Raw genomic sequence first — 11846 nt, 5'->3', positions numbered from 1 at the left:
TTTACTTGCTTACCAATTTTTAATGTTTCTCCAAAGTTTTGAAAAGACAGTATTCCGTAACGACTGGTTAATTTCCATTGGAATGACTCCCATAACGCAATAAAAGCAAATGCGGTTCCGCTGAGGCTAATCCGCCGCCTGCTCGAAACAGATGGGCTGTAATTCCCTTGCCAATTTCCTTTCGATTCCCTTCAAACGCCCGTGTGCACTTTCTACACTAATCTGGTAAAAAGAGACCAGAGGGATAGCTTGTGAGGAAGGAAATTCCCTGAGAGGCTTAGTAGCCATATCCAAAGCTACTCGTTACTAAAAATTACGAAGCTACTCGTCGATGAAATGGCTCATGTTTATATGGGTTAGGCTTGGATGACATGCAAGGCAATGCTTTTAAATGCCAATCATATAAATTACTAATCAAAGTTGCCACTATGTTTAATTTTAACTGTTATGGTATTTCTGCTGGATGACGAGGGCTGCATACGGCAATGCCTTTTCCTGGTTATAGAATAATTCTTTCGCCTCAGTTTAACGTTTGAGGAATTAATAATACACAACACAACTCTTCTTATTGAGTTCCTTCGAATAGCGGCCATCAGGATGTAACGGAGGGCCACAATTCAACGGCGATAACTTGGCCAACACTCGCTGCGCAGATGATCTCAGGCATTGAATTGGAAAGACCAACTCCGATAATGGAGAAAAGCGAGCGTTTGCTTCGATGGACTGGTAAAACGAGGACCTAGGGCGAGCTCGCGGGGTTTTTACTCCTGAGGGCCGGGTCTGTAAGTTCGAGACTTTTCACCCATACATCTCAGGAGAGGAAGGACGGAGGAAGGAGAAAGGCGCCGCCCGCCGCGATTAGAGCCCGACGACACCTCCGGGGAGAGGATAGTGATGGAAGGAGCAGTAGCGGATACAGAAAAAACTCAAGGGGCGCAAAGGATATCTTGAGCTACCTTTAGTTTTATCGTAATAAAAAATTATTTCAAGCCACGTTGCGAAGTTGAAGAAGAAAGTTTTATTCAAACTCATTATACACGCACATAAGACAATATATTACGATATAAAAAAGTTTCAATAGTGGTTCTACAATGTTCGGCAATGGGGGCGGCCCCTCAAGGGGGGGGGCCTCTCTGCGCCCCCATCTGTATCCGCCACTGATGTTTCCCTGAGCTCTGTGCCTCATGCATGCATTGGTAACCTAAGACGATGTAAAACTCCTATCTACTCGTATAGAAACTAGGTCCCTGTGACGTCACGTGGAGTGGCATCGCATGGGCGCCATAATTTAATTTTCCTACAGAAGGGAAAGATTTTCTTATGGAGAAGAAAAACCCTACGATACTTCCGTAGATTGTTTGTAGGGACAATGGGCAATCTGTCTCGATGGCATAAGTAAACGAAATCCGAACCATATTCACCATTTGCATGATAGCCAGTTGTCCTCCCCTTAACTTTCATCTCCTTCAACTTTTTTCCCCACCACTTGATATAAGCCAGGTAAATGCGAATGAACTGCAATGATGAAGCCTGCTGCTCCCAGAAGCAAAGCCGATACAAGACCACGAAACCTGCACACACCTAAACTAAAAACCACAATATCTACCAAGTAAATCGGTATTTATGACAACAGATCAACTTAAGAATGGTCAACTTCTTGATGGACCCCATTGATATGAGATGACGTTCGTCAGACTGTGTTGACAGCAGGCTACAACTGTAGGGATGCAAATCACTCTCTCACCACAATGTCTATGAAGTATGCTAGTGTAAGTAAGCTATGAAGTGAAGTATGCTAGAATGAGAATATTTTTTTAGTTTTTTCCAGGTAGAGAATATTCTAGGATTTCTAAGTAATATTGCCGGTAATATGCTCTACTGTTGTCAAAATGACCAATGAAATGATCAAATCAAAAATGATCAATCAACCAATTGGCAAAGGAAGTATTGGAAGACCAAAAAAAGAGGGTAATTTGGAGCCGAAACAGGCTTAGTAGCCTAATCCTGGAAGGAATAAGAAGAAGTTATCAAAATGATTTTAACTTCGACTGTATCTGGTTCATAACTGAGCATTGAGGCGATGAGAATTATTGAGTCGATACTAGTAGGAGCTTTACTCAACGGAGATTTGACAGCAATTAGCCGGAAAGACACAAAGATACAACCAATGCCACTTCCCCTGCTTATTTCATCTCAGTGAATTAATGAATCTGCTTAGAAATAAATGTGTTAATGCAGATAAATTATTATTTTAATAAATATAGTCGCTTAAAAAATCAGTATTAACGTTTTCTTGAGCCAACTGTATGAATTGTATTGATTTTAAGAACGATTCTTTAAAAAAATGAATAAATCAATCTTACTACGGATTCAAACCCTCCCAGGATTTTACCGTAACAACCGAGCACGGAATAAAAATGCCTAAAATACGGAGCAACGTCTTCGCAAGTGGTGAGTCCAAATATGATTCTAAAGAGGAGAAAAACCTCGCCAAGGAGCACTCTGACAGCTCAGCGTGTGCGTGGACTTCCTCAGAGCATTCCATCCGTTGGGGCTTTTGCCGCTGGCGTTCGACTTCCAATTCGCTAACGCGGTCGCATCCGCGTTCGTCCTCGGTGGGTCTTTAGTGCCAACCAACCCTTCAAGTTTTCACCGACCTGCCCCCATTAATAAAATGAAACTCGTGGGTGTCTACATATGAATGAAAACGATAGTACTTGCACAATCTGGCATACGCGCGAGAGTCCATTTCAAATTGCATCGGGTAAAACAGTTAATCGCTAGTTAGCATGCGAGAATGCACGAACGCGAGATGGAAAAATAGCCCCTTTTATTCAGTTCACTCATTCCCTATGCTCTCTATAAAACAGACTTCAGTGAAAGTGAATTCATAAATTGGCTACTTGGGAGCGCATGCTGTGTATACTAACTTTTACCCAAGAATTTGAAACTAAACGGCTATATGATGCTAAAATGTAGCCTATTGAAAAACTCACATTTCAAATGGCAATCGATGATACAGACATTTTTTATTTCTAATTATTTTTCATGTCGATACTTTCGCGATTTTTTTCATTTTTATATTTTTATTACCGTATATTTTCTCCATTTCTATGAAATTTTATATACAAGGAGAAGGAAAGGTATAAAACCTTCATTGTAACCTATTGAAAATTACTTATTTTTTTGCTTTTTGCCATGCATTAACATTTTCAGTATGGATTTGCACTGTATGAAAGTGGAATAATTAAATAATTACGGTAAAGTTAATAATAAGGTACGTCCCTGAATGAGTTACATACACGCGACGGGTTATTAGGGATGTCAAAGGGAATAAATATGTCCCAATGAAAAGGCTAGTCGATACGAGAGTGGAATGGAGAGCTGCGTCAAATCAATCTTACGAATTTTTATATGAAATTATGACGATGTTTTGAATAATGAAATGATAAATAAAATTTTCACAATGCACAAAAAGAAATTGTTAAAAACCACGGAAATATTTCACTTTATTTATTATCCTAGAATGATAAAGAAACCAATGCATAATAGGCAATGCGTAATCGCCGATTCTCCTCATTAAATGTCTTAAAATGGACATCTAAGTCGGACGTCTCATGGATTACAAATAATGCCACAATAAATTATGTTCGCTTCATGTAACATGTAGCAATGGTGATGAAATGTATGAAAAAAAGGTCCTGATGAAAGCAAAACTTTCCATTTCCATAGAACAATAATTAATATTTCAATTTGTAATATCATATTTAAAAACAAAATATTGAGATGAAATCGGCTGTTGTCATCTTTCATTTCAAAACCACATGTTTCTTTTTATTCAGGGGCACATCAAGGTCTTGTTTCGTCAAAATACGTGTTTGATAGCCCCTTATCAAACAATAATTAATGAACTCCTCTTCGGTAATAATTGTATATAGTCTAACCATGAAACCGAAAAACTCCGGTGGTAATTGATCCTTTGAATCTTTTTCATATGTAAGGTCACCAGCTCTTATTGTTTCGTATATATCCTTTGAATGGAAGAAATAAAATATTAATAGCTAATTGTAGGTTGGAAGTTTTCACTTATAATTAAATAGGGTCACAAAACAAATTTTAAAATGGAAGACAGCTTCATAAGATTGTATAATTTCAACAAAAAAATTGACAGTGGAACTGTCTGAGATGAAAATGCTAAAATGCTCGTGATTTAATCAAATTAACTTTTAAATTATTGCATTGATTTAGAGTCAAAATAAGTAAAATGGCAGATGAAATCACACGGATTCAATTATTGGTTACGTGTGAAGTTCATACTACCATTGAAAGCGAAATTGTTACAAAGAAACCCTTACTCCACGGGCAAAATCTTAATGCTTGTTTACGTTAAGTACTCGTACACTTCTTTCCTTATAAATCAAGTGGTAAAAATTGGGAGACGATTAATGAAATATTGGACGCTTATGTACTGCAAATACGGGATTTACCTTAGAAAGCAAAAATTTACTTTCAATCAAGATATTGCCCATAAAATAGGACTACATACTATAGTCATTATAAGAAATCAATTTGGTATGATCCAGGCAGTGGCGTAGACAAATGGGAGAATGGGAGGTCCGGAACCCCCCCTCCGAAATATAAAATCACAGTTATTTTTCTTCATAAAAGAGAACAAAATATTGAAAAATCACGAATATACTAAAGGTCTCTTTGAAAAATGAAGTTTTTTTGTTTATAAAAAGTGTTAAAATTAGTTTAAAACCCTCTACTGATTACCCTGTTTTCAAAAAATTTGCCCCTGATTTTGGACCCCCCCGAACGAAATTTCTGGCTACCTCACTGGATCCAGCACCTCTGCACTAATTAATGAAAGGAAATGCTCAATTTAATTAACCAGAAGGATTTTTATAGGACGATTTCCAGTGTGTTGGTATATTTAGATACGAGGAAATGTGATTTCAAGGAAGGGAGGCAACCTATAAGGTCGTCGACCGTTTGAAATCGTTCTCTCACCTTAAAACATACGGCTACCACTTCCACCTCAAGGATGCCATCGTTATTGCGATCAAAATATTTAAATATCCACTTGAATTTTTCTTTTCCCTTTTTCAATGACGACAGGAATACTGCTATCACAAATTCCTAAAAGAAGAAAAAATACTTGTTGACAACGAAAATAATCGAGATTGGTGTCGTTTATTCAGACTCATAATCACAATTTATGAAGATAATTAGGTAGATGGATGGGAAACATATGATATAAAAAATTAAGTCTTCCTCATTGAGCCATTTCACATAACTTTAAAATGAAACATTGCATAAGTTGCCGCCTATTTTTCACGAGTTGATGACGTGATTAAAGTTGTGGTTCATTGATTAGTTCATAGAGACTCGATTCTTGACGGAAAGAATCGCCCATTGGAAGGATGTTGGCAGCGAACCAAGTGAGACGGATGTGCGAGGCTGGAGTAGGTTGCGGAGAAGCCGTGAGCTCTCAGCAAGAGTCAGTGACATCACCAACTCGTCACCCCGCCTATATTTCGCCACAAATAGCTAATGTGATAGACTGCGGATAGGGAAACGGAAAAAATACTTTTTTTAAACTCGATCATAATCTACAATAATTAAAAATATGGTGTAAGAATCCATTGTTCGGTAAATTATCTGATAAAAGAGATAACGTGTCAATTTGAGAGACGAAGTCTGTGAGCATGCTGTGTATCTCGATAGAGGCGATTTCATGGGAGGTAAAGGGAATAGTAGCGAGATATATATTGATATCATAAAATGCCCCATATAAAAAATAATATACAACGGTCTTCGGTTATATCCCTGCACTCACAAAAAAATTGGTATACTGGTTGATAATTTATCCCTCCTCCCAAAAATTTGGTCTATGGCCCACTACTGTTCTTTAAAAACCTATTTTAGTCAGAATACAAAAATGTCATACTGATAAGGCTACCTGGAGGGACATCATAAGGGTATTAAATATCTCGCATTGTCTAGATAAGCAATCGTTTTACCTAGAGTTATGCGATTGAAATGCCCAAATTATCGTGTTGCACCGTAGGATAAAATCTACAAGAATAACAGTGCGATTTATGAAAGAAGGCAGAGATAACTTGTTTTTTACTTCCTTCAGTACTCCACAATGTCTAGTGATGTATCACAAAGGGTGAATGCGATATTGTATGATTGAAATAATGGAAGATTGAGTGACTTTGCTATTGCGTGCACTTCTTTAATATTTACAATGATCGGTTTTTTATATAAAAGCATCATTTTCACCGTAAAACCTTCAGCAAAAAGTCACCTATTCTTCAGTTATTGTTCGATTATAGATGGCTACTGAGTACAACCGAATGCTTGTACACAACATATGTATTGTTTATGATCGTAATGCTGTTAGAGTTTTCTAGCACTAGCGTTTTCTGAAATCTATTCTCACGAATCAAAAGAAGGTAGAACATAAAACATTTTTGCTGCATAAAATTTAAGGAAATAATTTGCAAAATTTTAAAAATATTCAAAGAGCATACCTTAAAATTCATGAGGTGACTTTGGTTCTGGCAAAAAACTTGGTAGATATCCTCACACACTTCGTCAGAGCATGGGAAAAACATTTTGTAAAAACAAGCAAAGACTTTTTCGGTCATTCTTCCAGTTGGACAATCAATCTGATGTGCGATATGGACAAACGAGTGCAATTTATTTTTATGAAGCTATCCAATTGTATTGAATATACTGATGAAAAAACACTTGATTAAAATTAGCTCAGAAATTGAAATGATCATAAAACCCAAATTTAGGCTCGAAATATTACGATTATCAGTATACCTGATCGTTTTAATTGACTATTTTTAATATTTAAAAGCAAAAATTCAAAATTATTCATGAAATCATCGATATTTTCACTAAAATAGCGAAATTATAAGCTTCGGATAAAATATCAGTTCAAATAGTAATAAAAAGGCATGTCACATGCTTTTTTCAATTACGTGATTTTTATTGGCAAGTTTCTATTGTGTGTAGGATTATCAAATAATAATATAAAATCGAAAAATCATAATGATTTAGATCTAAATCCAGTTTTACAACTTCTGAAAATATTTTCTTTATAATAATTAAAATTTCTTCCAATTGATTTCAGTTTTCCCAATAGATTTCATTTCAGCATAATTTTCAGTCTAAAGAAAGACCGTTCGATTGGCTATTAAAAATATAACTTTCATTTGCCATATATTTCATTGAAGAGAGTATTTCAATTTTATATATTCCCTTAGAAACTCATTCCTTCAATATCATGATCTCCGTGTGAAAATTAACTCAAAGAAAAAGATTGCATTAAAACAACATACCATGAAACCTCTGTGCCACTCCTTTACAGTTTTTTTGTCCATCGTGGTGCGACTAGTCAAGTATTTTTTGTCTTTTTTAGTTAATTTTTTGTCAGGATCTTTCCCTATGCAAAGTGAGCTACATCGGCGATCCATTTTGTTTTATAGAAGTTCAGAATTTGTTCTGAAACTCGGCATAAAATGCACATTAGCACAGTTTCGTGGGCTTATGATCAAACATATACTATGACTCACCTCACAGCTCTCTCTCAATAAAACACAGTGGTCATTTCGAGTAAGACCGTGTAACATCATGTGTCTTCAAATTACGAATTTTCTTAATTTTTTTATATTGAATACCTAAGTATAGGTAGATAAATAATGATTTGAATGCTATACAATGCTTTATTTTTATTAAAATTCAAGTAAACCCCTAATAGCTAAACGATAATTTGCACAATCTAAATTGAAATCCAAATTCAACGTCTTTTGCAGTTTAACGTATTCCTTTATAAATTGTTAATTCATTACGGTAAATGATATATATTTAAGAAAAAGCTCAATTCACTTACTTAACGAATGGCTAAAGAAGAATGAACTAATAAAGTCACGATCTTTGCAGAAATATGTTAAATTCTGGGTATAACTAATAAATATAATAATGTAATAAAAATTATTTATTAGTTAATAAAATTATTAATATATATTAATATTGTTAATGTACTAACCAATCGAAGCCAGAGATGAAGCAGTGATTCGACAATATTGAATAATCTCCGGAATCAAGCTGAATAACTAACGTTAAAATAGAAAAATACTCACCTCCAAATCAGTCCGTGAAGACAGGATTGGCAAGAGAACATGAATTTTCTAAGTTAAATCATGAATGGTCATGAAATAACTGATTTATTGTACAGGAGATTCCGATTGTGGCAAATTACTATAGAATGTGTACGCAATCTCACGCAAACTACTCCCTCCTAAGTCCACTTAACGTAAGGTTACTATGGCATTTTCAAAACAAATATACTAAAAATTGGAAATAAGCGTGATATAAGGATAGAAATAATACAAAGAATACGTAAAATAATATAAAAATATAAATTAACATTCTCACGCTCTTTATTTCACGCAGCATATACTCAAAATACTCGTATATTCTTGTGGGCTGGTAAATTGATCGAAACCGAATTAATGAGAAAAGGAGAGTGAGATGTAGTAACCAATGCGAGGGATACATGTCCATTAATGTGCAGAGAGCGCCACTATATAGTCATGTATATTACGGAGAATACAGCTCCAGCTAACTTCCGAATGGCTTTCTCTCAGAAATGGTAAATCTTAGAGAAAAAAGTATGATGGCAACTTTGTAGAAAATTATCTGATCTATAATTTTGATCCGAGCAATTTTTATCATAAAACTAAAATTTTAGCTAAAATATGGAAAAATAAACATTTTTGTGACCTTTGTCCGTGAAAATTATTTTTGCACACACGGGATCGATGAGGACTTTTCAGGATTTCATTAAAGTGGCATTCTTAACGTTTCTGTAAATTTTCAGCTCGTGGGAAATGTATGCTTGGGCCAATGTCTATTTTGACCGGGCTATTAAGCGTTCAGATATTTGGAAGCCTATCTGCCAGTAACCTCACAAACAACCGGGCGGCGCACAGCGACCTCCCCCCCCCCCCCCCACGATGACCCCCGCGCACGCCGCGCGCCGGAACCAGGAGTTTGGTGAGGGAGGGTAAAGATCAGTTTGCCGCCCTCCTTCTCTGAGCTTACCCGTAGCTCCCTCCCTCCCCCCACATCTAAAATATAATATACATCCTTAACAGTGACGTCATGACAAAATTAGCTGTGCAGAAACGCATTTTCCTTAACTTTCTTTAGAAGTGAAATATTACTCTGTGTGTTCTTTTTTATTAAAAGCCATTATTTTCATTTTATTACTAAATTTTTTGTATGCAAAATTAAGTACTTGGTACAATATTGTAATTTACAATATTGTACATTTGGTTGCGAATGTATCAATTAGAAATTTTGAGGCAACAAAATTTATAAGTGTTATTTCTATTATGTTTTTTTCTATTTTTGAACGGCGTTCCGGCACCATGACACCACTGATCCGTAAGCTATTGTTTGAGATGCGGTAGTTGAAATTACACACCGTATGTTTACTACTAAGAAGTTTTATTAATATTATTGTTAAATAATTTATAAATTAATGATTATTGTAAAATAATTTATAAATTAATGATTATTGTTAAATAATTTCATTAGAAAACATAAACAACCTTTTTAAATAAATTTTTCAAGTTTTGCCGCCCCCTGAAATCTGTCGCCCGTGGCACGTGCCAGTCGAATGCATGGTCCTTAAATAAGGACTTTAATGTGATTTTTAACCAACGCGAGACCTGTCGCTAGAACGTTTCCAAGTCTCAGCGAATGACCCAGTGAGTGCGGGACGGGGCGGCGAAATGAATAGAGGATCATCAAGAAATATGAAAATTAACGCTCATTTTTGACCCAAAAAAACATTAATTTCATTAGGTCACCAGCCGTTTACGCATAAATGGGAAATGCTTAAAGAAAATTACGACTAGCATTTATTAAATTCCTTTATAGCTCGGGGAAAAAAACCTTCTCCCTCATCTATCCGTTCGGCAAAACATCTCTCTTAATTTATCGCTTCTGTCGGACCTGGAAATACAGTGTGGCTCTAATATTATATTCTCCGTGTCGCTCTTAAAGATATCCATTCTCGATTGTTCAAGCAATCTAAGCCTAGCGCGCATCCTCCGCGTCTCCAGCGGCTCTCACAATCAGCATAATTAGCGTAACAACTGGGTAACGCGGTCTGTACGCCCGTAGCAGTTTTTGACGAACCGCGCAGCCTTCCTTTGTATTTTATTCAGTTCGTGGGTTAAGTCCTTCTGTACCGGGTCCCATACGCAAGCTGCATATTCAAGGTGCGGTCGGACGAGTGCGAAATAGCACCTTTCTTTTACTTTCTCATCCGAAAATCTTCCCACAATACGCTTGACGAATTTTAATTTCTTCAGGGTTATGCCTAAAATATTCCTTTTATGTGTTCCACACGAGAGGTTCGAGGTTACCGTGACTCCCAGGTACTTCACTTCGTCTGTTGTTTTAATACCGTCCAGAGCATAAACATGGTTGTAGTTGGATGAACTCTGCAAAAAATGTACCGACATGCATTTGCTCAGATTAAGTTTGAGTCCCCACTTTTGGCTCCACAAATGAACAGTGTGTTTAAATCCGATGATAGAATTTCATAGTCAGAGTGATCACTAATTTCGCGATAGATGACAGCGTCGTCAGTAAATAAACGTATTTTACTGCTAATTCAGGAGCAGAGGTATATGATGTATATAATGAACAAAAGTGGGCCGATCACGCTGAGGGACGCACATTAGGGACGCAAAAGGGAGGCGTACCTAAGTATGGAAATATTCGATGATAATGGAGAAGAGTGAGTTGCATCAAACCAATGGAAAGATTGTTAACAATTGACTAAATGAGACCACCCTAAACATAACGAAAATAATTTTTTCGGTGATAGGCAAAGCAATTTATTTACTATATTTTCAACTCATCTGCAATATCGCCCACTAGTGTCGGTTTAATGGCGTAAAAACTTGATTTTACTCGAATCACTGAATGTCTCATCACCTAGTTCCCACCTGAATTGATTTCTGGAAAGTGTAGCATAACAAGAGTGATTTCCGAAATGTGACCTCACAAAGAATTAATTATATCGAAAGTCATTGAATATCTGTATAGAATATTGGGCAATTTTTCTCTGATTTTGCAATTTATTTGTAGCATAATTCCACCTATCGCAGGATTCAAACTATCGCGGGATATCGGCACCTGATACGCTGACCGAGTTCTGCGTGGCAGAAATAGAGGGCTGAATCTCCAATAGGTTCTCCGGCTGACTCTCACTGTCTTATCTCCAAGACCAGCGAAGAGGGCGGAGGCTTATAGAGGACTGAAAGAGAAAAGGAAGGGAATTACAATCCCAGAACCACGATCAGGTGCCGGAAATAGGTGATAATGAAAGGCAGAAGTTGTGCCAATTAAGAAAGTTTTCGAAAGGGATGAAGAATTTGGGGATATTTAGAGCATGTGAAGAAATATTCATTAAGTACACATCGTGACCCTTTAACATTAATATATTTAAATCCAATGGTAGATTATTACGAAAGTGAAAATAATATACTTTTCAAATTTCAGTGGTTCTGTTTTATTGGCGATTTATCCATTTTTTATGGATATATCAACACCGGGACAAATTAATACCGTTAAGGATCAAGGATATACTGGAAGAGGGGTTGCGTACTTTTGTTCTGATGAGAATTCTCAAAGAAAATACCGATCCGGAGTACTACAACAACAAAACTAGGTCATTAAAAAAAAGGCTAAGGTCGAGTCACAAAAAACGCAATTTGAGTAGTGATTCAATGGTAAATTATAGA

General features: G+C 36.3%; 1 protein-coding gene across 1 annotated transcript; it reads right to left on the bottom strand.

Moving 5' to 3' along the window:
• Positions 1-3503: 3503 nt before the first annotated feature.
• Positions 3504-8315, bottom strand: LOC124153405 (neuronal calcium sensor 2-like). Its single transcript, XM_046526539.1, has 5 exons — positions 8163-8315; positions 7362-7524; positions 6543-6680; positions 5014-5142; positions 3504-4031 (listed from the first exon to the last, which is right to left on the bottom strand). The coding sequence occupies exons 2-5, from the start codon at positions 7494-7496 to the stop codon at positions 3810-3812; spliced, it is 624 nt and encodes a 207-aa protein (XP_046382495.1). The 5' UTR covers positions 7497-7524; positions 8163-8315; the 3' UTR covers positions 3504-3809.
• Positions 8316-11846: the final 3531 nt, after the last annotated feature.

The sequence above is a fragment of the Ischnura elegans genome, chromosome 1 (assembly GCF_921293095.1).
Source record: "Ischnura elegans chromosome 1, ioIscEleg1.1, whole genome shotgun sequence".
Lineage (NCBI taxonomy): Eukaryota > Metazoa > Arthropoda > Insecta > Odonata > Coenagrionidae > Ischnura > Ischnura elegans.
Note: the sequence above shows the minus strand (reverse complement) of the source record. Positions and strands in the feature narration are given on the sequence as shown.